Source organism: Grammomys surdaster, unplaced genomic scaffold (assembly GCF_004785775.1).
Source record: "Grammomys surdaster isolate TR1022 unplaced genomic scaffold, NIH_TR_1.0 204, whole genome shotgun sequence".
In the NCBI taxonomy this organism is placed as follows: Eukaryota; Metazoa; Chordata; class Mammalia; order Rodentia; family Muridae; genus Grammomys; species Grammomys surdaster.
The window spans coordinates 1,276,070-1,302,942 of NW_021604649.1; the positions used below are offsets into that span (position 1 = coordinate 1,276,070).

The 26,873-nt window shown below is 49.5% G+C and overlaps 2 protein-coding genes and 1 long non-coding RNA gene across 4 annotated transcripts; 2 read left to right on the forward strand and 1 right to left on the reverse strand.

Annotated features, from left to right (window-relative positions):
- On the forward strand, nucleotides 1-14,787 carry Syp (synaptophysin). Its single transcript, XM_028770849.1, has 7 exons — nucleotides 1-143; nucleotides 1,256-1,321; nucleotides 2,447-2,571; nucleotides 5,546-5,744; nucleotides 6,426-6,617; nucleotides 10,095-10,422; nucleotides 13,365-14,787. Exons 1-6 carry the CDS (start codon nucleotides 108-110, stop codon nucleotides 10,416-10,418), a joined length of 942 nt encoding a protein of 313 aa, XP_028626682.1. The 5' UTR covers nucleotides 1-107; the 3' UTR covers nucleotides 10,419-10,422; nucleotides 13,365-14,787.
- LOC114624086 lies at nucleotides 13,088-17,254 on the reverse strand. 2 transcript variants are annotated; one of them, XR_003711884.1, is made up of 5 exons: nucleotides 17,233-17,254; nucleotides 16,398-16,669; nucleotides 15,059-15,148; nucleotides 13,783-14,244; nucleotides 13,088-13,214 (listed from the first exon to the last, which is right to left on the reverse strand). It is a non-coding gene; the product is annotated as an uncharacterized LOC114624086 (long non-coding RNA). The 2 variants fall into 2 exon arrangements; XR_003711883.1 differs by lacking the exons at nucleotides 15,059-15,148; nucleotides 16,398-16,669; nucleotides 17,233-17,254 and adding an exon at nucleotides 15,933-15,988.
- Nucleotides 16,039-26,850, forward strand: Prickle3 (prickle planar cell polarity protein 3). Its single transcript, XM_028770847.1, has 9 exons — nucleotides 16,039-16,154; nucleotides 17,269-17,354; nucleotides 18,179-18,362; nucleotides 21,993-22,106; nucleotides 22,581-22,718; nucleotides 23,782-23,985; nucleotides 24,081-24,267; nucleotides 25,243-25,542; nucleotides 26,099-26,850. Exons 1-9 carry the CDS (start codon nucleotides 16,113-16,115, stop codon nucleotides 26,713-26,715), a joined length of 1,872 nt encoding a protein of 623 aa, XP_028626680.1. The 5' UTR covers nucleotides 16,039-16,112; the 3' UTR covers nucleotides 26,716-26,850.
- The last annotated feature ends 23 nt before the right edge of the window (nucleotides 26,851-26,873 follow it).

A 26,873-nucleotide genomic window follows, 5' to 3' on the forward strand; every position in this document is an offset into this window, starting at 1 on the left:
AGGGGCGGGGTTGCCGCCGACTGGGCTGTTCCGACGATTGCGCACCGCCCCCGCCGCTCCCCGCGCCCGCCCTTGCTACCAGGCACCTTCCGCCCCCCGCATTGCTGATGCTGCTGCTGGCAGACATGGACGTGGTGAATCAGGTACGTGCTCCAGCACCGTGGACAGAGCCCGGCGCTTGCAGAAACCTGGGTGGCTTTGGCCCTAGAACCCTGAGAGGTGGTGGCGAGGGTAGCAGAGATACGATCGCTGGGGCTGGGGCTGGGGCTGGGGCCAGGGATCTGCAGCAGGCAAGGGGAAGGAGGGAGGTGGAGAAAAGGAGTGCGCTCTTTGCCGCAGCGAGGACTGTCCTCACTGCCGCAGAAGGGGCCTCCAGATGCCCCAAAAGAACTGTCGACCTGGAGGGGAGAAGGGGAAATGAAGAGGGCAAAGGTATAGAGGAGGGGAGGGGAAAATGAAAAAAAAAGATTTGGGGGGCTGCAGATGAGCTAGAAAATAGAGCGACAGAAGGTGTGGGGGCGGGGTGGGGGAGGGTTGGCACCCGCCCCTCCCAAAAAGAATGCACCCCGGTAGATGACCACCCTTTCACCCCCGGAGCAGATCTAGAAGGGGACGATCCAATTTTGCTTCTCCAAAACCCCCCAGCCTCCTCGTTCCCAGCGCATGTCCAGTAAATCCATGCTCCAGCTATCTCCCACCTTAACAGATCACCTCCGCCATCTCCCTCTTCTTCGTCACACCTCAAAATCGGCTTCTTCCCTAACTGATAGAGACCCCTCCCCATCCCCATCTCCTCAGACGCCACCACCATCATCTGACTCACCTTTACCACTGCAGACCTCTCCCCTCTGCTGTTGTGACTCACCTTCAGCACTGGGTGCCCCTCCCCCACTCTAGTGAACCCCATCTTCTTCCACTCAACCTTTTCTCCTATCTGACTCACCTTTAAGCAGTCCAAACCTTCCTTCACTAACTAGTCTGGACCCCCATCTATTTTCTACACCCAACCTCCTCTGCCATGTGACTCATCACCTCACACTTCACCACTCCTGAACCCTAGGGGGTTTGCTGAGACCCTGATGTTTACTCCTTCCCCAAAGTGTCGTTTTTCTCCTCCTTGCTCCCTCTCCATATGTCACCCACTCCCGGAGGGTCACATGCCCTATCCCCAGGGATCACTGCCTGGCAGCCTGGCCCCTCACCTCCATCCCTACTCCCCACACCCCTTCCCCCTCCCCACTGTTTTTCTCCTCAGCTGGTGGCTGGGGGTCAGTTCCGGGTGGTCAAGGAGCCCCTTGGCTTCGTGAAGGTGCTGCAGTGGGTGAGTGTGGTCCGGGTTATAGGTGGGGGAAGCACAAGGGGAAGATGGTGATGATGGGATCCAGAAAAGCAGAGGGGTGAGACAGGAGGCGTCCTCCTGAACTGGCGGGGTGGAATGATGGGAGTGGAAGGAGATGAGGGAATTGGGCTCCAGAGGAAGGTCCCAGGGATCTAAGGACAGGGAACAGAAGGTTATGACGTCACATAAGGCCAAGGGTACCCCTGTTGTGAAGTGACAGATTGTGACGTCCTACTTCCTCTTGAACTAAAGGAGGAAGGGATGGGAGGTGGAGCCTGAAGCCGACTGCTGAAAGAGATTCAAAACCAGAAAAATCCAGAGACAGTGAAGGAAACAGAGGCAGGGAATGGCAGTAATGGCAGTGCTGAGCAAAAAAGAGGAGGGCCAGGGAGCTGCTCATGAACAGGAAAACGTGGAGGGGAGAGGAAGAACCGCACACTGATTTAAAGAGGGTCTCAAAAGCCGAAAGAGAAGGCAACAGACATAAGGCACAAGGGAGTCAGAGAGCCAGAGAGACCTTGTGAGAGACAGAGCAGAACAGACAGACAAGCAGAGCAAGAAACAGGCGTGCAGAAATGAGACACACACACACAGAGAGAGAGAGAGAGAGAGAGAGAGAGAGAGAGAGAGAGAGAGAGAGAGAGAGGAGAGACAGAGAGAGAGAGAGGGAGAGAGAGAGAGAGAGAGAGAGAGAGAGAGAGAGAGAGGATTAATGGGGGAAAGTGTGTGTGGGAGGGGGAGAACATGCATAAAAACACACAAACACACAGAGAGATACAGAGAGACAGTGAGCATGAGAGAAACGGGACGGGGAGGAGAGAAAACGAATAGAGGAGAGAGGAAAGAGGAGGAGAGGGGAGGAGGAGGGGAAGGAAGGAGAAGCCAGAGCACCTAGACATAAAAACAGAGAGACACAGGGAAAGAGAAACAGCCACACCCCTGTAATCAGCTTGTGCTAGGACCTGATGAGCCCTGATTAGGGGGTTGGGGGTGGGGACCGCTCCATCTGCTACTGTCTGTGCTCCCCCCCCAATCTGTCCAGAGGAGGGCACTCCCTCCCACATGCATACAGGCTCACTACAGCCATCCATCTCCCTGCTACCCAAGGTCTTTGCCATCTTCGCCTTTGCTACATGCGGCAGCTACAACGGAGAGCTTCGGCTGAGCGTGGAGTGTGCCAACAAGACGGAGAGTGCCCTCAACATCGAAGTTGAATTTGAGTACCCCTTCAGGTGTGCCCCTGCCCTGATATCCTGAGACCTGGGAGAGGCAGGGGCAGGGTGGGTCTGGGCAGTCCTTCCCAGAGTCCTTTGCACAGCTCGTACCTTTAAGGCCACAGCCACTGGGATCACTACCCATGCACCGAACGCTTGCTGTGTAGCTGGCACTACTCTAGCTTTCTATGACAATTGATGTGCAAGCTGCACACAGGGTGTCATTTTCTCTGGCTAAATTCTGGCAAAGGGGAGTAATAGAGGACAAGAGATAAGTAAGACTCATAAGTAAATGGCAGGGCAGCGGTAGAGAACTTGCACAGCAAGGGCCTGGGTTTCGAGGGGGGTGGCATGCACAAGAAAACATCACATGAATGTACACCTTAAAGCAGTGAATGTGCAATTAATATTAGTTACTGGGCACGGTGGCAAATGCTTGTAATCGCAGCACTTAGGAGGCTATGCCAGAAGAATTGTGATGAGTTCCAGGCCACCCTTGGATACAAAGTGAGATCCTATCTCAAACTAAAGGGGTGCTCAGCAGATAAAGGCACTTGCCACTGAGCCTGACAACCTGGGTTTGATCCCTATGCACACATGATACAAAGAGCAGACTTCCCTGAAAATTGTTCTCTGACCTCCACACATGAGCTGCGACATACATGCACCTACATACACACAGGTATGCACACACTAAATACATAAAATGCAATTTTTAAAAAAAACATGCTTAAAAATAATATTAGGTAACATCATTTACTTCTCAAATAGACCAAGTTCCTATCCTCATAGGTCTACATCAGAGCAAACAAAAAGGATAACTGAAGATGCAGAGAAATACTAGAAGCATATCTTCGTGCAGGAATTTTGCTAGAAAACAATGAGGGTACTATATAGATGTGGGAAATCAAGTAAATCCTGATTTTTACTAAGTCCCCACCATGTACCAGGCACTATGCTTGGTACTACGTATACATGAGTAAGAACAAGCTGCAAAAGCTACTATCTCTTACTGACAGGGAGACAGACTGGGATACAGACTCATGGTTTCACTTAACTTTCCTTGACTACTGAACTAAATCATATAACAGTTAGGGTCTTCACATCCTCATTGGTAAACCGAGAAAAGACTGGTGCCCTGCAGGTGATAAAACACTGTCACTCCGTTGATACTTGTAAAGCACTCAATGCAGGGTCTGGGGCACAAGAAATGCTTGGCAAAAGCTTAAGTATAAGAATTCAGATTTAAGGGAAAAGTTGGAAGCTGGGAGTTAGGGAACACCAAGGATAAATAGAAGCCCAAAATGTCACACAGTAGGGAGAGGGAAGCCAGTTCAGACTCTGACCAGTGATGGAAACAGGAAATGATAGAGGAACACAGCCAGGAGTAGCCAGGTTCACACAAGCCAGGGAGAAAAGAGTTTCGAAGCTGAGGATTGCTCAGTGGCAAATCACTTGTCTAGTATGCCCTGGATTCTACCCTCAGTACCTCGGAGGAGGAGGACACACACACACACACATAGTGGGGAGTGAAGGGTAATCAGCAGCATGAAAGCCAGCCTTTTGAGAATTTACAAGGTCACAAAAGCCCTCCATGAACTCCCCCTAGAACCTTCCATGCTCAGGACCACTGCTATACAAGGACATCAATTCTAATTGCTCAGTCATAGGATCCTATCTCCAAGCTGAGGCCAGAGATATGGACCCCAGGCCAGTTCCATTTCGTCCACACATGAGCCCCCCCCGCAATCACAGCACAGAAAAGGAAGGCCATGATCTTAGAGCACCTTCCCAGACTGTCCCTCACACATCCTGTTCCGAGATCCCTTCTACCCTTCTGTCTTTTCCTATTTCATAGCTGTTTGGCTTCTCTGCCATGCATGCATTTGTTTTCTCTCTCAGGTACCTAAAGTGGGACATAGAAAACAGTCAACATGATTTAGGAGGGGACAGGATTCATACAAAAGTTTTGTCCTTTCTCTACTAGCTGCATGACTTCACACAAACAAATGCACTTCTCTGAACCTGTTCCCATATCTGTGCATTTCACTCCCCCACGAAAAACCACTGCTTGAGAAGCTAATAGGCATCATCATGGTTCCAGATCCTTAGGATCTGTCAGTAAATGAAAAGAGAGGAATAGAGCCTACCCCCTCATAGGTAGAGAAAAAAAAAGCAAAATGAATAAACAAAACCTAGGGCTAGGGAGATAGCTCTGTCAGTAAAAAGTATTTGCCTTACAGGTGTGAGAACTTGAACTTGGAGCCCAGAACCCACTTAAACAAAGCCCAACATGGTGGCTCAGGCTAGAATCCATGCCAGCCAGCTCAGGGTAATTGGCAAGTTCTAAGTCAAAGAGAGACCCTGTTTCAAAAGGGGGCGGGGTGGTACCTGAAGAACAAGACACAAGGTTAAACTCTGGCTGTCACAGGTTGGTGCAACTGCCTATACACCAATGTATGTGCAACTTGCACATACATGCACGTTCACACACACATGAATAAGGTCCAAGTTTTAATCAGCAGCACAAAAAAAATGTTTGCTTTAAAGCGAAATGCAGGAAGTCTTTAATGAGAAGCTAATAGTTAAGCAAAGACTGAGGGGGCTGAAAGAATACAGCATGGAAGCTATCTTAAGGAAGAGCATCACTACACTTGATCTTAGCCAAAAGGCTGAGAAACAATAAGGGAAGAACATTCCTCTTAAAGAGAGCATCCAGTGCAAAGGCCCTAAGGTAGAGAGATACCTGTCACAGTCTATGATGAACTCAGAGGCAGGAATACCTGGGGTGCAGTGAGGGAGGGGTATCACACAGTAAGGGAGGGATTCCACAGATCTTACCAGGATGCTTTTGGCAATCAATGGTACATTGCAAGTGCTCTGTGAATGGTCGTTTCCTCCTCTCCCTGGGACCTCAAAACAGTCTGAGATACCCTTGGCAAGGAAGGTGAGAAAGGGATTCTGGACCACACCTGAACACCTCTCTCTGCAGGCTGCACCAAGTGTACTTTGATGCACCCTCCTGCGTCAAAGGGGGCACCACCAAGATCTTCCTGGTTGGTGACTACTCCTCCTCGGCTGAATTCTTTGTCACCGTGGCTGTGTTTGCCTTCCTCTACTCCATGGGGGCCCTGGCCACCTATATCTTCCTGCAGAACAAGTACCGAGAGAACAACAAAGGACCTATGATGGTGAGTCCCCACAGCTGACTGCTGTGCAGTGGCCAAGGACATGAGGCTGCAGGGGCCCAGCTCATTTGGCTCACAGGCCAAACAGACTCCCAGATAGGCCCACACCCAAGCAGCCCAACACTGCTGCTGCTGACTCGGAGACTCCATCCACACCGGACAGCATAGAATCATGGGGGCATACTCACAACCCACACAGAACGCCAGACTGGCCCACATACCTAACCATACACATCCCACACATCCACACAGACTAAATCAAAAGAAGGAGTACTGAGGTTCACTGTGACAGTCACGCATGTCACCCTGCCACACAGACACTGAGTCCTACACAGAGAGTTTCTCACACCCTCATCCCAGACATCAAATGACACATATTCCCACATGCAAATAAAAGTGGTAAGACACACTTCTCACAGATTCGGAAACATCCCACGGACTTAGTTCCTCCCTCAACATCGGCACCTACTCATCACTAGCATACTCCCTCTATAGCATAGACACGCACAGACGCTCAAGCTGAGACCTTCAGGTGCAAAAATGGTGAGCTTCAGAGCTGCAAAGGCAGAAAGGAGGCAAGCCTCTTCCAGACGACCCCTCCCACAGAGGCTTGGGATCTGAAGGGGCTCAGGGCTCAGCACGAAGCAGTTCTTTCACAGTGACATCTTCCTCACCCCTGCCTAGGACTTTCTGGCCACAGCAGTGTTTGCTTTCATGTGGCTAGTTAGCTCATCTGCCTGGGCCAAAGGCCTGTCGGATGTGAAGATGGCCACGGACCCAGAGAACATTATCAAGGAGATGCCTATGTGCCGCCAGACTGGGAACACATGCAAGGAACTGAGGGACCCTGTGACTTCAGGACTCAACACCTCAGTGGTAAGCCCTGGGAAGCTGGCTAGGCTGGGCTGGAAGAGAAAAGCTGGGAGACACAGCCTGGCACAGGAAGTGGTGGAGACAGAGAATGGGAGGAGAGTCAGGAGATCCATGGGGGGGTCCCAGGAGGAGGCACACCAACAAAAGTAGGTTGAACAATTATAACCACTGGGATAGCACATACTATACATCCCCAGTAGGGAAACATGAGGTCTTTCAGATTAGGTGGGGACAACTGGGACCAGCCCAGTCACGCCAAAGTTCCTGAAATTCAGTACCCTTTTAAGACTTATTTCCTTAAGTGCAAAAGAACAGGATTTTGAAATGTTTTCTTACTTGGACGCCCCCTAGTGACTAGAAACAGTTTGAACATAGATCCTGACACTTGGCAAGCCTGTGACCTACAACTAGTAACAAGCTTCTCCGGGATCATTTTGAGCATGTAAACTAAAAGCTAATGATAGATCCTGCTCCAATCATGAGTATACACTGAATTCAGAACACACAAAATACTTTGGGGGGGAAAAAACACAACACAAGATTACATCCTATATTGACGTTACAGATGCTAAGATTTGAACTCTTTTTTTTTCCCCTGCCACTTGCTGATTGTGTAATCCTGGATAATTTAGCCTGTCTGAACTTGGTTTTAAAATAGACATAACAAGGGCTGGAGAGGTGGCTCAACAGCTAGGAGCGTTTGCTACTCAGCCAGGTGGTAACGGTACACACTTCTAGTCCCAGCACTCTGGAGGCAGAGGCAATCCAATCTGAGTTCCAGGACAGCCAGGGCTACAGAAAGAAACCTTGTTTGGGGTGGGGACTAAGAAGGGACAGCCCTTGCTGTTCATGCAGAGGACCCCTGTTCATAACATCTATAATTCTACTTCCAAGGAATTTATGGGCATGCAGGTGACACACATGCATGCATGTGGGCAAAATGTTTACACACATAAAACAAAATCTAAAGATCTTCTTAAACACAAAATCAAATGGAGGTATCAGCCCAAGTGTGGTGGCACAGGCCTGTAGTTCTAGCACTTGGGAGGCTGAGGCAGGAAGACTGCTAAGAGATTGAGGCCACTCTGGCTATCTGAGGCTACAGAGGCCTTGTCTTGAAAATAGAAAAATAAACTAAATATGCTAAAAAAAATAAATAGAATGGGGATATGAACTGGAAGTAGTGGTACAGGTCTATACTCTCTGCTACTCAGCAAGTGAAGGCGGAAGATCAATCACATAAGACCAGGAGTTCTGGGCCAGCCTGGGCAACATTTCAAGACTGTGTCAAAACAAATAGAATAAAATGTAGGTCTTACTTTTTGTTGAAACATGGACTTTTTTATTTTTAATTTTTATTTTTTTCATTTTATTATTTTTGTTTGTTTGTTTTCTGACACAGGGTTTCCCTGTGTAGCTCTAGCTGTTCTGGAACTTGCTCTGTAGACCACCACTGACCAGCTCAAATCTGGAACTTTAAGGAAACTAATAAAGGTGCTCAGAAGAGGGTGTAACATATGTAAACGCCATAAAGAATTTTGTTTTTAAATATTTCATATAAGCTCCATATTTATTTATAAGTTTTAAATTGTTTTTTTTTAAATAGCATGTACTTAGCTGGGCACATGGTAGCACACGCCTTTAACCCCAGCATTTGGGAGCAAAGGCAGGTGGATCTCTGAGAGTTTGAGGCCAGCGTGGTATTCAAAGAGAATTCCAGGCCAACCAGGGCTGCAGAGTGAGACCCTATGTAAAAAAAACCAAAAAACAAAAAAACAAAAACCATATAGAGCCAAGGATGTTAATATATGCCTGTAAACCTAGCACTTAAAAAAACTACTACTTTTTAAAATATTTATTCATTTTTATTTTATGTGTGTATTTTGCTTAGATGTGTCACTTGCATTCTTGGTGTCTGTGGAGGTTAAGAAAGGGTGTCAGATATCCTGAAACTGGAGTTACAGGTGTTTGTGAGCCACCATGTGGATGCTGGACATCAAACCTAGACCCTAACCTCTGAGCCATTACTCTATCCCCAGGGCTAATCTAAAGCCAGAGTGCTCTACATAGTAAACTCCAAGTCATCCTTGGATAAATGGCAAGACCCTGTCTCAAAAACAAACAAAACAAATAAATATCAATTTAAAAAGAAGCAGCCGGGCAGTGGTGGCGCACGCCTTTAATCCCAGCACTTGGGAGGCAGAGGCAGGTGGATTTCTGAGTTCGAGGCCAGCCTGGTCTACAGAGTGAGTTTCAGGACAGCCAGGGCTACACAGAGAAACTCTGTCTCGGAAAAAAAAAAACAAAAAACAAAAAACAAAAAAAAAGAAAGAAAGAAAAAGAAAAGAAGAGGGGTTAGTATTGCTTTTCCTGTGAATGGGAGTTCAATTCCTAGAACCCTTTAATCCTATCACTTGGAAGGCAGAGGCCAGCCTGGTCTACACAGTGAGTTCCAGGGCTGCCAAGCTACATCGTAGAACCTTGTCTCGACAGCCACAAAAAACACTTGAGAGGCAGAGGCATGTAGATTTCTGTGAATTTGAGGCCAGCCTCATCTACATAAGGAGTTCCAGGACAGCCAGGACCTCGTAAAAAGACCCTGTCTCAAAAAAACAACCAAAAAAATTGTATATGTGTACATGACTAAGTTTTATACATATGCATCTGTGTGCTAAGTTGTATATACATATGTTTATATATGCATCAATTAGTGATGTCCATTTCTTTAAAGCATACATTTTTATATTTTACAAATTTAAATTTACTTTATTCTGTACATGTATACCTAGCAAGTATAGACTCAAATATATTTTTAAATTTGGTTTTTTTTTTTTTGGTTTGGTTTGTTTTATTTAGGTTTTTTGTTTGGTTGGTTTTGGTTTTGGTTTGCCCTGGCTGTACTGGAACTCACTATGCAGACCAGGCTGGCCTCAAACTCACAGAGCTCTGCTTGCCTATGCCTCCTGAGTACTGGGCTAAAGACTGTACCACCACACCCAGCCTGAAAAATGAGTTGTTTGAGGCTGACTTTCATGTAGCACCAGGCTAGCCTCAAACTGTGAACTTAAAGTTAGTTAAAGTTAGACTTGAATTTCTGGGCAGTGGAGGCAGAGACAAGCGACCTCTATGACTTCCAGGCCAGCCTGGTCTACAGAGTAAGTTTCAGAACGGCCAGGCAGAGCTGAACAGAGAAACCCTGTCTCAAAAAAAAAAAAAAAAAAAAAAAGCTAGCCTTAACTTAAATTGTAGGATTACAGGCTCAATAAATATTTGTACATGTAAACAATGATAGAAGTTTAACATCCATGGGAATCTAAATCCTAACAAACTGCCCTACTCCCAAGTTTTTCTATACACTGTCACAGAGGCCCACAAATTTATGCCCTAAAAATGCCCATTCCTGTTCACTCAGCCTCAATGTCTCTCGGGCTGCCAAGGCAATGGATAAGTGACATCAGCTTTGGTCATGTCTCCCTGCAGGTGTTTGGCTTCCTGAACCTGGTGCTCTGGGTTGGCAATCTATGGTTCGTGTTCAAAGAGACAGGCTGGGCCGCCCCATTCATGCGCGCACCTCCAGGCGCCCCGGAAAAGCAACCAGCACCTGGCGATGCCTACGGCGATGCGGGCTACGGGCAGGGCCCCGGAGGCTATGGGCCCCAGGACTCCTACGGGCCTCAGGGTGGTTATCAACCCGATTACGGGCAGCCAGCCAGCGGAGGCGGTGGCTACGGGCCTCAGGGCGACTATGGGCAGCAAGGCTATGGCCAACAGGGTGCGCCCACCTCCTTCTCCAATCAGATGTAATCTGGTGAGTGACAAATGGGCGGATGTGGTAGGCAGGGAGCATACAAGAAGTGAAGTTTGAAGGAACCAATAGATAGGCAGAACTACAAAAAAAAATTAAACTTGGGGAAACTAGCCAATGAGAGGAGACCATGAGAAGGAAGGGGAAGGAGCAGTGCTCAGAGTAGCCAATGAAAGGAGTGTAGGCGCACTTGCGCAGTGGAAAATCACCATAGTAGTGGTGTAGGTTTTCAGGAAGGGAAGGGGAGGTGGGTCTTTGAAATAATTGGTAGACCAATAGGTGGTAACGCCGGTAGGTGGAGGAAGGTAAACAAGGTGGGTTTTGAAGGTCATCAGTGCGAAAGCAGGATGTAGGTCAGCTGCTACCTCTCCTTAACCCTTTAATGAAAGAGATGGTTTGGAATTTCAAGTGAGGAAAAGGGGAGGCGTGGAGACCTTAGAAACAGAGTATGTCTTCTTGTTCGGCCTTAAAAAAATGAATTCCTGACGTGATGGAGCACATATATAATCCCAGCACGTGAGAGACAGAGGCACGGGGATTGCAAAGATCTCGAGTCCTGCTTGGTCTATATAGCGCACTCCTGTCTTTTTTTTTTTTTTTTTTTTTGGTTTGGTTTGGTTTGGTTTGGTTTTTTGAGACAGGGTTTCTCTGTGTTTCTGGCTGTCCTGGAACTCACTCTGTAGACCAGGCTAGCCTTAAACTCTCGAACTCAGAGATCCGCCTGCCTCTGCCTCCCAAGTGCTGGGATTAAAGGCGTGCGCCACCACCGCCCGGCCCCACTCCTGTCTTAAAATAGGAAAAGATAACAGCACCTAGATGTAGACGTGCCACCTAGGGAGTAGCCGTGGTCATGAGTGAGCCAAGATCTTGAGTCTTCTACAGCATCCCGCATTTAATTGTTCAAAAACTCCGTGGCCAGGCTTTGGGACACGCCTTTAAGCTCAGCTCTGGGGGAAGCAGAGACAGGCAGGTGTCTTGTGAGTTCAAGACCAGCCTGGTTTGAAAAGCAATTTCCAGGCCACTCGGAGATTCTGTCCCTCCCCACCCCCACCCCCCAAATCCAGTCCTGTTGGTTCCTATTTTCAAAATCTCTCCAGCCTTTTCCATTTTTCACAATTATCTTCCTTAGAAGCCTTCCCAAGTGCCTGTCCGGTTTACAACCTGCTACCATCCAGCATCCTCGAGGAGTCTACTAGGCTCCTGTCCTAAACTCAGAAGTCACGGTCCTTTCCGCAGATGTCCGTTGTAGCATCTCACTTAAAGGCAAAACTATTTCAGTGTGTTCATAGACCCACTCGGCAGTACTAACCTATCTTCCACCACAGACATTTAATCTGACCTTTGGCTCTTAGCACTCTGTTTCGGTTAAACTGGCCTGGGCCAGGTCTAGATGAACTGCAGGGCCTTTGCACTTGCTATACACATACACACCATTACCTAGCCATTGCTTTGGTCATTCACTCAATGAGGTTTTTGTTGTCTGTCTGTCTGTCTGTCTTTCTGGGGGGTTATTTTGTTTTACAAGTACTGAGAATTGAATTCAGGTCAATGACACACTAAGCAAGTGCTCTACAACTGAGCTATATAATTGGGCCTCTTTCTACTTCTTATTTTGAGACCAAGCTTACTAAATTGCCCAGATTGTCTTGGAACTCATTGTATAGCCCAGGCAGGCTTTGAATTCGCAGTACTCCTGTCTCCATCTCACATGTGGCTGGGATTCATAGGTCTGCACCACCACAGCTAGCGATGTTGTTGCTGTTGATATTATTTTTGAAACAAGATCTCCTGTAGCCAAAGCTGGCCTGGAGCTCCTTATGTCGCTAAGGGTGATCTTGACTTCCTGACTGTGCCTCTACCTCCCATTTGCATTTTGTTTGAGTTAGGCTCCCATTATGGAACCCAAGCTGGCCTCAAACTTGTTTTCCTCCTGCCTCTGCCTCCTAAATTCTGGGATCATGGGCATATACCACCAACTACATATCAGTGGTTGTCTGTCTAAAACAACACCCGCCCCCATTATAGCTCTCATCATACCCCGTGTTTTTCCTTCTCACAATTTGTAATTTACTAATTTATGGTTCGTGGCTGTATTACACTAGATTGGAGATCTAACTAGATGTATTCATGCTACGCATACATTACTTAGAGGACTTTTAAAAAATATTCTACTTTTATTTAATTATATGTATGTATGTGAGTATGAACCTGTGTGTTCAAGTGTCCATGGAGACCAGGAGAAAGGTCAAATTCCTTGGAGTTAAATTTGCAGATAGTTGTAACCCACTCAGTGTGGGTTCTGTGGAGAACAACAATCACTCTTAACTTCTGAGTCATTTCTTCAGGCTCACTTAGAGAATTTGTTTGTTTGTTTGGTGACAAGGTCTCTCTACATAGCCCTGGCTATTCTGGAACTCACTGTGTAGATCAGGCCGGCATCAAACTCACAGAGATCCACCTGCCTCTGCCTCCTGAGTGCTGGGATCAAAGGTGTACACCACTATGCCTGGCCTATTATCGTCTTATATTAGGTAATCTACAAATATGTCATGTTCATTGTGTGAAACCTGTCTCCTCCCCTGATATAATGTAAGCCTCACAAAGATAGGGATAGTTTTGTTGTTGTTGTTGTTGTTATCCATATTGAACAAATGTGGACTAGAACGGAACTGGTTAATGGGATCTTTTGGTTAAGAGAGGGGACCTTAGCTGTCTGTTCCTTTGGTACCCAGTTTGAGCAAGGTTAGTAATATCTTCCTAGTGAGAGTGCTGCTCGGATGATGCTGACTCCAGACCTGTTAGAGAAAAAAAAAAAAAGAAGAAAATATGCCGGGTAGAAGAAAAAGCATACTGGCCTAATCCCTTCTTGAGGGTACTACTCTCCTCTGTGAAGGCTCCGCCCACATCTGGACCCCTTCTCCTTTCTGTGTCTTTTCTCTCTACAGGTCAGTGAAGTCCAGGAAGACCCCACGGGTGGGCAAGAGCTCAAGAGAAGGCCTGCCCTCCCCTTCCCACTCCCATCCTCTAGGTCTCCACCCCTCAACCCAGGAGACCCTAACTGTCTTTGCTGTTTATATATATATATATTATATATACATATCTATTTCTCTGTCTGAGCCCTGCCTTCACCCACTTCTTCATGCACTAGGGGCCCAGTCCTGAATGGGCTCCTCCCTAACCCTGACCTTGCATTCCTCAGCCCCTTTCTGTTCCCCAGCCCTGTCCCTTGAGGTAAGGGGGCTCTAGAAAGGGGACAGGAAGGGAACCAGACCTTGGCTGCATGGAGTGGGTCGATGGGACTTTTACCCCTTCCTTCTCACCGCCCGCCCCTCCTAACTCTGGCCTTGGTTCCTCCAGCATTACCTGAACTTCAGAAGCTCTCCAATGGAAATCCAACTCCAAGAGTAGAACAGCAGACTGGGTGGAGGCGGCTTGGGTGAAACAGGTGGAGAGGAGATGGCCTCTGTAGCGAGGCCTGGTCAGCCGAGAGTTGAATTCCAGATATACTGGATGTGGAGCCAAAAAAGAGAGTGGTGTCCTACAGCATTCTGAACTGGGGCTGAAAGGGATAAGGAGAGTGTTACTCGTCGAGGTGTGACTTACACACACAGTGGGCTCCAGGGCATTTGGCTTGGATCCAGCATCTCTAGAAAGGGTGTTGCCTTGGAACATTCAGGAGTTTGAGCTTGATTCCAAAGAGCTTGAGCAAGGATAGAAGTGGGGTTCAGGGATGATCTGAGCTTGAGATGAGGTCCTGGTCAGGATTCCAGACAGGCGTGTGAAGACATGAGGAATGTGAGGTGGTCTCAGAAGATGAAGCCCATTCTGTAATGGGGCAGAAAAGAAAATGCATTTTCAATTGAGTGGAGTTCGAGAGGGTGTAGGAGGCCGTGGCTAGGTGATATGAGGTGAGTTTTGCTAAAAGTAGGAGGGGATACCCCTGGCCCCTGGGAATTGAGGTAACCTGGGAAGAGCCAAGTATTGTGGTTTGGAGAATGAGCGAAATATCCCTTGCTGACTTCCTCAAAAGAGGGCTAGATCGTCAGAAGACAGGAGTCTACATACAGGTGTATGAGGCTGGCCTACGTTCTCCCCCTTTCTCTACCTTCTCCCTCCACACTCCCGTCTGTCCCGGAATACTTGGAGGCTGGTTCTGGAGCCCCGATCCTGTACCCTCTGCTGTGTCTGTGATGTTGGTAGGTGCCTGTGATCGTGTGTTGCCATTATGTCTGACTGTGGCCCCTCCCTCCTTCCCTCCAGACCCCCCCTACTTTCCTGTACCCTCCGGTATTGTTTGAAGACCCCCCTCCCCATGGAAGAGCAAATATGAGAAATTCCCCTCCCCCAAATAAACTCCTCAACTACCTAGTCCCCCGGCTCTGATTTCTCAGTGCGTCCTTTTGGGGGCGGGGCATGCAGAAGGGAGAGGAGGCAAGGGGAAAGGAGACTAGAGGAAGCACAGACCCCTGTAGCATCCTGCTGAAGCCTCGCCTACAAAGCACGCTGGGTCTCATTCTGCATTAGAACTGTTTACTGTTCCATTGCTGGCCGTCAAATCCTTCTCTTCCTGGCCCACAAGGAACTCTTCTCCTCAAATCCTCAAGGCCTCCCTAACTAAGGAGACTCCACAAGACCTCACCTTATCCAAGCCTTTGTTTCTGAACCCCTTTAGGTCCTGTGGTATCTTATCTCCTTTCTCTTGCCTCAGCTTTAGCAGGAAACCAGAGGCCTACCAGGTGGAGAGAAGAGACTGATTAACTGATGAATAAATGCCCCCCTCCCTCAGCTGCCCTCTGGACAAGGGTCAGGAAGTGACAAAGTTGTAATGGGGTTGAGGTGAGCAGAAGGAGTTCCTGGGCGCCCAAGATGAAAGGCTTGTCTGACCGTAGCCGCCTCATGCCTAATTAAAGACTCAATTCAGGCGCCTGACTTCTGAGTTGTAGCTGCAGATGCTTGACCCCTTCCTAGCCCCAAGGCCCGGAGACGCAGAGAGCAGGAAAGAGAGACCCAGCTCTAGAAATGAGCTCAAGAAAGGAGATCTACCTGGAGACAGAAAAGTAGGGGAACAGTAAGGAAGGCTCTGAGACCTACTTCTTTGGACAGAGGTGCAATGGGGAACCTCGCCAGTGACTTCAGACTTTTCCACATAAACCTCAGCTCTGACTCTACTACCTAGTCCTGATGAGAGCCACAGAACACCAGCTACGACTGCAGATGAAGTTGGAACGGTCCTTGGAACATTCATCCCAGGAAAAGGGAACCTAGGAAGGGTCCGAGAGATGGCTTTGACCCCTGTCCCCCAAAGCTTTCAAGACCCTATTCGTAGAAACAAGCACTCCAGTGTAACACTCTCACCATGTCTCCACATCCAAACCGGCTTGCTTCCGGCTTTCAAACTCTAAAGGCCATGTGGCACCGAGGGATACTGAAGGCTCAGCCTTCTGACACCCTGCTCTGGCTCTAGCCCTAGGATGAACGCCAACAGCAGGCTTTCCAGCAAGGCACTCACTCACCTTTAGATAAGGGACACCGGGGTGACTGAGACACTACACAGGCCGCGGGGCGTGCCCTAGAAATCGTGCTCCTCCCACCTCGGAGTCAAGTTTACGGAACAGAGCTGCCAGGCCCGACGCGCCGTGGCAGCCGACTCCATTCGTCTGACCCAGCCGGGCTTGACTCTGTCTAGGTGCGCCATGTTCGCGCGTGGGTCCCGGAGGCGCCGCTCCGGGCGTGCGGTGAGCAGGGCTCAGGGCAGTGGTGGGGGTCGGGGAAAACTGAGATCCAGGCGAGGGGGCAGGGCACCGGGACATAGGGGAGGCACCCCAAGGGAGGATCTGGGAACTCCCTTCCCCAGCTTTCCCAGACTTGGGCACTGGGACTGAAGTACAATCGTGGATGCAGAAACGTAGATATGGTGGCTCAAGCCCCTAACACATCTCACACTTTTATCACTGTTGCGATCTGGGGATGCCCCTTACCTGTGAATTAATCCGAAAGGTGAAAAGAATAGGGTGTTGAGATTTGAGGTTGAGCAAGACTGGGACATCTTGAGTTTCTGGTTAAGGGACCTCATACATTGAGGGACTGTAGAACGAGAATGGGGGTCCTTCATCCATGGTTACCAAGAGTCAATAAACTAAGATTTAGGATCAGAAGATTTCCAGGCTTCCATCGGAGTCTGGAAGCTGACTTCCCAGATAGGATGGTTTCTCTCTTCCTTTGAAAGATCTTTAACCAAGAAAGGTGGAATCTGGACCAAAGAAGAGAGTAGTCCTAAAATATGAAGGGTAGAGGCAAAGTTTTTTGGGGGTAGGGCTTTCTGAATGGAGCAGGGATGACCCGAGGTCCTGTCTACTCCTCAGTTCCTCAGGTAGGAGAGATGGAGCCAGGATTTGGGGGAGGGGCAGGAGAACTCTGAGAGAAAGGCTTTACCCAGAGTCCATGATGGATCCCAGGGAAAGGATCGGTTCTCGGACGCCTACCCTGTGGGACTGGGGTGCTGCTGAAGCCCTGGATGTTGAAGGGAGACTTGGGAGGGAATGCCCAGGTTAGGTATTCTGCCCTGGTAGGTAGAGAACTCTCTCTGACGGACCTGTCTGAGAACTACAGACCAGCCCAGACAGGAGAATTCCCTGGAAAGGGAACATACAGGAAAGTGGTCTCAGCTGCCTCTGGTTTGTTTCCTCCTCCCCCGCGCTCCAGGCGCGGTCTCAGCCTGCCCAGTGCTGCCCCCAGTAAGACAGGCCCCAGCCTGCGGTTGTGAGCCTGGGAGTGGAGTAGCAGGCGTTGACTTCTTCCTCCCTACTCCCGTACCTTAATTCCTCTTGCATCTGCCCCCACCCACTACAGCCTCCAGAGGTAAAGGACCCTGCCCGCGGCCAGCCTTGCAATTCCTGCAGGGAACAGTGCCCGGGTTTCCTGCTGCACGGCTGGAGGTAAGTGACCCTAGCCTTTGTCAGAGACTCGCCCCAAGGCTTGAGCTCCGCCCACAGAGAGCTCAGTTGGGAAAGGAACCTCAAAGTTCATTCCAGGGCCCCTCCCCTGACTCATTCCCAGGAGACTTGTTCCCAGGAGAGCTCCACAACCCTGAACCCCAAAAGAAATCTCTCAAGTTTAAGTCCCATCTCTAGGGCGATCTTCTATCCCTATCCACAGGCCCCTTCTAGACCCAGAACATTTTCCCATACCCAGTGTACTCTCCTACTGGAGCCTTGCACCCAAAGTCTAAGAGCCCATAGTCCCACAAACTCCCACTTGTGTCCCCTCTCCCCCTGCACATAACCTAGAGACCTGCCTTCAGGGGTAGTTACCCCACAGAGCACAGGCTGGTTTGCCTGCAGAAATCCCTTGATTTATGATACTAGTCTCAGCCCGTAGTCCCGCCCCTGCCAGGCCTGTTGCCCAGAGGATCTGACCCAAGTACCAGAGCTGAAACCGAAGCTCCACCCCTTCACATCCTGTACCCAGGATCATACACAGCCCAACCCCCAAGTCCTCTAGGCCCCTATTTTCCAGACCAGTCATCATCCAGAAACTGAGCCTGGCACAACCAGTGTCCCATGGCCTGGTCACAAGGCAAAGTCAGAGCCTGGCTCCTAGCCTCAGCTCCTGTCAGCTCTGGCCTCAGGCACTGAGCTCTGTCCCAGCTCTGAGTCCTTTGGTGTTAATCTACATGTCCTGCCCTTCAGTTGGGCCTGGGCTGCCTAGAGATCTGGGTGGCCCACTCCTTAGTAATCGACTCCTATCCTGGCTCTCACAGAAAGATCTGCCAGCACTGCAAATGCCCAAGGGAAGAGCATGCTGTACACACTGTGCCTGTGGACCTAGAACGCATCATGTGCCGGCTCATCTCAGACTTCCAGCGCCACTCCATTTCCGATGACGACTCAGGCTGTGCCTCAGAGGAGTATGCCTGGGTACCCCCTGGCCTTAAGCCGGAGCAGGTGACCAAAGGCTGGCTACCCACTCTCATTCTCCAATGGGCGCACACATAGGCAGGCACATATGCATTTAAGTGCAAACCTATTTCTGGGGTAATGTTGGAGTGTGATCCACCCACCAGTGTCTCTCTGTTCTGAGTAATCAATGGGCCAGTTCCTCTGGGTCTTGTTCACTTTTCATCCCATTTCTTTTTTAAAGATCTCTGTGTGTGTGTGTGTGTGTGTGTATGTGTGTGTGTGTGTGTGTGTTTACTCGTGCACCGGTGCCCACCCATGCATGCACTGGGTGTGTACAGGGGCCTGAAGAGACCAGAAGAGGGTATCAGATCCATTGGAAGTGGAGTTATAGAGGTTGTCCGCTGTCGTGTGTGTGTGTGTGTGTGTGTGTGTGCTGGAAACTGAGTTCCAGTTCTCTGGATGAGTGGGAGAGCGCTTTTAGCCACTGGACTATCTCTCCAGCCCCATTTCTAGTTTATCCTTTACTCCAGACTTTATCTCAGCACATCATTCACTACGTCACCGTTGAATCAAGTCTCCTATATAAAACTGCATAGTATCTGTATAGAACCTACACCTTATGTAAAATGGCATGCTATTTTTGTATATAACCTAAATATCTTCCCATACACCTTAAAACTTCTCTAGATTATAAACCGTGATACATTGTGAATGCCAGATAAGCCGTTGTATTGTTTCTGGGCTGGGATTCATAGCTCTGTTGTGAAGAACATGCCTAACATGTACAAGGCCTTGGACTCAAGCCCATAGTGGGGCGTGGGTTGGGGGGAAGAGAGGAAGATAGCATTCAGGAAAAATAGCTGGGTGTGGTAATACATGCCTGTAATCCCAGCCCTGGGAAGGCTGAAGCAGGAAGATTACCACAAATTTGAGGCTGTGTGTTATATATATAATGCCAGTCAGCCAGGGGAAATAATAAGAACCCTATCTTTTTAAAATAAAATAACAATAATGGCAAAAAAATATGCATGTCACTAGGAAGTGTTGGCACACGCCTTTAATCCCAGCACTTGGGAGGCAGAGACAGATGGATCTCTGTAAGTTTGATGCCAGTCTGGTCTACAGACTAAGTTCCAAGACAGCCAGGGCTACACAGAGAGAACCTGTCTCAGAAAAATAGTCTGTGTGTAGAGGTGTTCGGTTCATATGGGTCTTTAAAAGATATCTTTGGTGAGTTACAGCTTCAAGTGTGGCGCTCTCCAAGGAAAGGCATGACTGTGCATCAGGTGGCATAAGGGCTATGGAATTTTTAAAAAAGCTGAGGGAGGAAAGGGAGGGAGGCCAGGATTATAAATAGAGTGCCCAGGCAAACCCTATCTGAGCGGCTCTGGAGGAGGTGAAGTGAGCCTTCCAGAGATCTGAGGTTGGCACAGTCCAGGCTAAGTTGAAATGGCAAGGTGTGCCATCAGAGGCAGGGTGTGCTTGGCACATCTGTGAGAAGAAATGTGAGACCAGTGGGGCAGGAGCAGGGTGGGCGAAGAGAGAGTGCCTGCAAGAAAGGGCAGAGGAAGTAGACGGTTGTGGAAAGAACTTTGCTCTGAATGAGGGCTTGAGAAGAAGAGGGACGTGGCTTTTCTTATATAACAGTATACATATTGTCTTCTTATATAACAGGCTGCTATAACAGCCTTGGGAGCAAGGGTGGAATCACGACTGGTGACTAGGGAGTTGTGTCAATGGTCGGGGTCACTGCTGACTGAGGCTTGGTTTTGGAAATCTACACAGTGCTAGGTAGGACTAGGGCACTACCACTGAGCATGGGAAACCTCCTAGCCTCAGTTCTGGAGACATTGTCTTTTGTTGTTTTGGTAGGATTTTCTAAGACAGGGCTCTGTATCCCTTGATTGGATTGGAACTCACTATGTGACCCAGCACAGCCTAGACTACATAACAAGTCCCAGTCTTTAAGAAATCAAGCCGGGCAATGGTGGCACATGGCTTTCATCCCAGCACTCAGGAGGTAGAGGCAGACGGATTCTTGAATGTTCAAGGCCAGCCTGGTCTACAGATTACTAGGGCAGCCAAGGCTACACAGAGAAACCCTAACTAGGAAAGAGGAAAGAGGAAAAAAGAAAGACAGAAGGAGGGAGGGAGGGAGGGAGGGACGGAGGGAGGGAGGGAGGGAGGGAGGGAGGGAGGGAGGGAGGGATTGAAAGTCAGGCACAGTTTCATAGGCTTTCAGTACCAGCATAATTTGTTTGTTTGTTTGGAGACAGGGTTTCTCTGTGTAGCCCTGGCTGTCCTGGAACTCACTCTGTAGACCAGGCTGACCTCGAATTCAGAAATCCACCTGCCTCTGCCTCCCAAGTGCTGGGATTAAAGGCATGTGCCACCACTGCCCGCCCCCAGTACCAGCATTTGAGATGCTGAGGCAGGTAAATCTTTGTAGACCAAGGTCTACATAGCAAGCTCCAGACCCCCTCCCCACACACACACACACAGCTAGGGCTATGTAGTTGAAATATATATATGGAGAGAGAAAGAGAGAGAGAGAGAGAGAGAGAGAGAGAGAGAGAGAGAGAGAGAGAGAGGAGAGACTGAGAAGTGAAAGATGACTCTAAAGATGAATGGGTGAATGAAGTAGTATGAAAAAGCCAGCCGGACAGTGGTGGTGCACATTTTTATTCCCAGCACTTGGGAAGCAGAGGCAGGCAGGATTTCTGTGAGTTCAAGGCCAGCCTGTCTACTACATAGTGAAACCCTGCCTGTCTTGATAAACCTAAAAAGAAAACAAGAAAGAAGCTAGGGCAAACCAAGCCCAGTAGTACATACCTGTAATCCCACCCCTTAGGAGACCAAGGCTGGCCTGATTGAAATAGCAAGGGCCAAACCAGCAAGAACTATATACTAAGACCCCCATGTCAAAGAGGAAAGGTCAGGGAAGGAGTGTTTCATTTTGTTTTTTAAAGCCAACCAAGAGCAAGTTTGAATAAGAGTTGGTGGTACTAGTTATATAGCTACATTGCCTAGGACATAGGGAGAGGTCTCAGGACCGCAGTTTTTGGCACCTTAGCCAACAAATGACCATTATAGCCAAGGTGAATGCAATTTCTAAGAAGTTATACATAGACAGAGGCAAGGGGACCAAGAACCCAGCCCTATAACCATCCCATATTCGGGTGTCCAGTAGTTGAGGAACAATTTAAAGAATGAGAGGAACAGCCAGTGAGGAAGGAAGGAAGGAAGCCAGGACTTTGTGGTATTCTGGAGGCCCAAGGAAGAGACTGTTTTCAGGAAGCGAGAGTAATCAGTGGGGACCTGGACGAAGGATGCTCTAACCAATGAGGACTAAGACGAGAACAATGCTTGACTTTTTTACAGCCCAGACATCCCAGTGACCTGAGTTGGGTCAAGATACAATGGGGGCAGAGGAAGTGGAACAGGCAGGAATCCTTAACTCTTTTGAGAAGTTTTGCTATAAAGGGAAGAAGAGAGCAGAGTTTGCCCTGTAGGTCCCTTCAATCATTCAGGAGTTTCGAGAAAGAGACTGATATCAGGAAAAGCATCCTTCAGATAACTTTAATTGTCCCATAGAACCAGGGACCCATGACCTCGCTGTATCCTAGCTTATCCCTAACTGTAATTGTTTCCTGTCACCTTTTCACATCCTCCCAGGTTTACCAGTTTTTCAGTTGCCTTCCAGAGGACAAGGTCCCTTATGTCAACAGTCCTGGGGAGAAATACAGGATAAAGCAGCTGCTGCACCAGCTACCCCCACACGACAGTGAGGTGAGGAGGGGAGAAGGCTGGGTGGGCATGTCAGGAGTGGGGTACAGCCTGGTCAAATTCAGGGTAACTAGCAAGAAATGGGCAGGGTCAGCTAAGGAAAGGTGAGCTGAGCTGAAGTGAAAGGCCTGGAGAAGCAGGAGCCAAAAGGGGACATTCCTTAGATGTCCAAACTTAGATGAGTCTTGAAAGAAAGAGGCAAGCCAGGCGGTGGTGGCGCACGCCTTTAATCCCAGCACTTGGGAGGCAGAGGCAGGTGGATTTCTGAGTTCGAGGCCAGCCTGGTCTACAGAGTGAGTTCCAGGACAGCCAGATCTATACAGAGAAACCCTGTCTCGAAAAATCGAAAAAAAAAAAAGAAGGAAAGAAAGAAGAGGCAAGGGATGGGTGTCACCCATGGGAGGCACCATATAGACAGTGGCCTACATGTAAATTTTGTGAGCATGGATGCATTCCAAAAGACTCCTTCTCTCCCAGGCACAGTACTGCACGGCCCTGGAAGAGGAGGAGAAGAAAGAGTTGCGAGCCTTCAGCCAGCAGAGGAAGCGGGAGAATCTGGGACGGGCCACGGTTCGAATTTTCCCAGTGACCATTACTGGGGCCATCTGTGAGGAGGTAACACTTAACACCCAGTGGGGTGTCTCTAGAGGCCTCTGGTGAATATGATGTGTCCTAGATACCCCTATTGGGCCTAATTTGTTTCTAAGACCTTGATGAATCGTTCTGTAGTTTCCTCTCCCACATGCAGAAGGGACTGCCTCTTTTGCTCTTCTTGTGATCGGGACTTGTTCTTAAGCTCTGATCCACATAGGTGGGCCTCACACGTGTAATCTCAACAATTTGGGAGGCTGAGGCAGAAGGCTTGCTAAGTTCAAGGGCATCCCAGTCTACATAGTAAGACCCTGTTTCCAAACAAACAAAAGAGCTCACTCACAAGCCTATCCCCCAACCATGCAAAGTAATAACAAATAATAATATTAATCAACTGATGCATAGTGGCAGAGTCTGAATCCTGAGGTAGAACCCTCCAGTTGGTGGGATTTGTCTCCAAGGCCTTGCCTGGTGGATGGGGGTCTGTCTTTAAAACTATTTGGTGAGGTTCATTGGTTGAGACCTCTGTGGGGCGGAGACTATCACTACAGCACCTCTACTGGGTGCAGCTTAATATTTGCCCCAGTCACCTAGAAGAAGGCTTGCCTGTAAGGCCACCCATGATCCATAAGTCTTGTCTTTATGGTTTTCCCACAAGCAGAGTCAGTCTCTTATGTGCCCCCCCTCCTTGTGAGTGGGAACTAGCTCAGATTTATCCCACGGGAGTTGCTAGTTACTGGAGAATCGGGGATTTAAGGCCAGCCATAGCTGTGAATTAAATTCAGAACCAGCTTGGGATACATGAAATCTTGTTGTAAAAAAATATGCAGAGTAGCCAGGCGGTGGTGGCACATGCCTTTAATCCCAGCACTTGGGAGGCAGAGGCAGGCGGATTTCTGAGTTTGAGGCCAGTCTGGTCTACCGAGTGAGTTCCAGGACAGCCAGGGCTATACAGAGAAACCCTGTTTCAAAAAACCAAAAAAAAAAAGCAGAGCTTCACCATGGGAGAGGCCAAGTTCTCTCATGCTTGGCTGACCCCATCCATCTGACTGTCTTGGTGACTGTGATGGTGTCTGTCTTTTGGCAGTGTGGAAAGCAGATCGGAGGTGGGGACATTGCAGTCTTTGCCAGTCGCGCAGGCCTTGGCGCCTGTTGGCACCCTCAGTGCTTTGTGTGTACCACGTGCCAGGAGCTGCTGGTTGACCTTATCTACTTCTACCATGCTGGCAAGGTCTACTGTGGGCGCCACCATGCTGAATGCCTGCGCCCTCGCTGCCAAGCATGTGATGAGGTCTGTGCCTTCCCTGCCAGAGGTGGGAATGGAGGGGTGGACTGAGCCAGAAGCGAGCTCTTCTGATAGCCCCCCGGGTGATCTGGGCCCTACAGATCATCTTCTCCCCTGAATGTACGGAGGCGGAGGGCCGACACTGGCACATGGACCACTTCTGCTGTTTCGAGTGTGAAGCCTCGTTAGGAGGGCAGCGCTATGTCATGCGTCAGAGCCGCCCCCACTGCTGCGCCTGCTATGAGGCCCGCCATGCGGAATACTGTGACAGCTGTGGGGAACACATCGGTGGGTGAGAACATGTTGGGGCAGGACAGCAGGGCATATGCACAGCTAGGCCGTGGCCCCACTCACCTCTCTCTCCCTCCAACTCCCCCACAAAGCTCCTCCTTCTCCTCCTCCCTTCTTTCCTTTGGTGCTGGAGATGGGACTCAGGGCTAGAGCTTCTACCAATGCCTAAGAGATTTTCTATCACTGATCTATCCTCCCCAACCTATGTCATGCTTTCTAAATTCCAGCGACACATCAGCCGCCCCCCTACACACCTAAATGCACCTACAGAGCACTCACCGATTCCAGCATGCTAAAGTGAAGCCTTTGCCACCCAGAGCTATATTCTCTTCCTTTCCACCTTCCTCCCTCCCTCATCCTACCTTAAGTCCTGTCTTCAAGCACACCCTACCTTTTTGGACATCCTACCTTCTTAAAGTGGCTTCTTTCCCACCTAATCTGTCTCCTACCTAAGTCCCGCCCCCACTAGCCACGCCTCTTTTCAGGTCCCGCCTTCCATTTATTTGCCTTCTACCTAAAGCTGACTGGCACTCCTAATGACTACGTATTAGAGCTCAGTGCCCATCTATGCTCTTTTGCTCTTATGTTTGTTTGTTTTTGTTTTTCTGTTTTTCGAGACAAGGTTTCTCTGTGTAGTCCTGGCTGTCCTGGAACTCACTCTGTAGACCAGGCTGGCCTCAAACTCAGAAATCCGTGCACTACCACTGCCCGGCCCATCTATGCTCTTTAAATGAGCATCCTAGGAAAGAAAAAGTTCCATTGCCAGTCAGTCCCTCTCCAAGAGATAAGGAAGACGAGGGCTAAGTCTCAAATTATCTGCTTTCTCCACAGAAAGGGCCCCTTCTGAGGGTGGGGAGGAAAGTTGGGGTACCCTACTTCAAATCCCCCACCTCTTCCTGAGAAAGAGCTCACTTAGGTAGGGTAGCCTATGAGTGGCTGCCTCAGTTTTCCCACGTGTGTTGGTCCTCACAGGCCTGGACCAGGGCCAGATGGCTTATGAGGGCCAACACTGGCACGCATCAGATCGCTGCTTCTGCTGTAGCTGTTGCGGTCGACCTCTGCTGGGCCGCCCTTTCCTGCCACGCCGAGGCCTAATATTCTGCTCACGAGCCTGCAGCCTTGGGTCCGAGACCACCGCTCCGGGGCCCGGCCGACGCAGCTGGAGCGCTGGCACCGTCACCGCACCGCTCACAGCATCCACACCGTCGTTCTCGGCTATGGAGGAGACATCAGACACAGCCAGCAAAGGCACCTGTACCAAGGCAGAGCCTGGTGAGCCCCGCCTCCACCATGCCTTTCCTGGGCTGCCCAGTCTTGTCCTATAGCATCCTGTCTCCCCAGATAGCTGGGCCCATCTCTCTCCGTTTCAGGACTAGTCTCTTGCCCTGACTCCACCTGTCCGCTGACCCTGGGTCCACTCTGTGCCTGCATAGAGCCTTTACACACCTCAACTCGTCCCATCGTGAACCCAAGTCATTCCCTCACTTCAGGCTACTGGTCACCATCTACCCACGACACCCAGGCTTCCTCTCCATTCTATCTCAAACCAAATCTACTCCAGTCTTTGATAATGCCCCCTTCTGGCCAACCCATCAGCCCATTTCCAGGCCACAGTCTGTATACCTAAACCTCATGTTAATTTACTCCCTGTCCTTCTCCCCACCCAAAGTCTGAAGCAAGAGTCAAACTTTTGGGTATCCAATGTTTGACCCCTGCCCCACTTCCCAGTCCCAGTAAGGGGAAGAAGGCATTCCCAAATCTTTCCTCAGACAAGGGTCAGACAGAACAAGCACATATCCTGTGTCTTCCATCTTTCTTTTTTTCCTAGATGCAGGCCCTGCAGAGCCCTCCCATTTTCTGAGAGGGGCCCCCCACCGCCACTCTATGCCTGAACTGGGGCTCCGCAGTGCTCCTGAGCCACCCACAGAATCCCCTGGCCATCCTGCCCTGCACCCAGATGATAACACCTTTGGTCGCCAGAGTACGCCTCGTGTCAGCTTCCGAGACCCTCTGGTATCTGAAGGAGGTCCACGAAGGACCCTTAGTGCGCCTCCAGCCCAGCGCCGCAGACCTCGAAGTCCCCCACCCAGGGCCCCCAGCTGCCACCACCACCACCCCCGCCGCCGGCGTCAGCGGCACCGTCGCCGAGGCAGCCACCATCATCACCACCATTCTGGCAGACATGGCCACCATCGCTGTGACTTGGGATCAGGGTCAGATTCAGGATCTTGTTCCAGCTCACCCTCCAGCCCCAGTTCAGAGTCTTCTGAGGATGATGGCTTCTTCCTAGGGGAACGTATCCCACTGCCCCCTCACCTCTGCAGGCCCAGGACCACTCAGGACCCAGCAACTGAATCCTTTAACTCTCCAGCCCAGCCACTTGTCCAGGAGTCTCCCTCTGCAATGCCTCGCCAGACCCGGGACAAGAACTGCATCGTGGCTTGAAGGAAGGCAGCTTTAGAAGGAATTCTACTTTTCTAAAGTCAGTGTAAATGATGATTGTCCTAAACTAAGTCATTGTCCCCTTCTGCACTCCATCTTGTTTGTATTAGCAAAGCAATGTAACAGTTGTTAAAGAAACGCCTGGCTTCTTTGTTCCAATG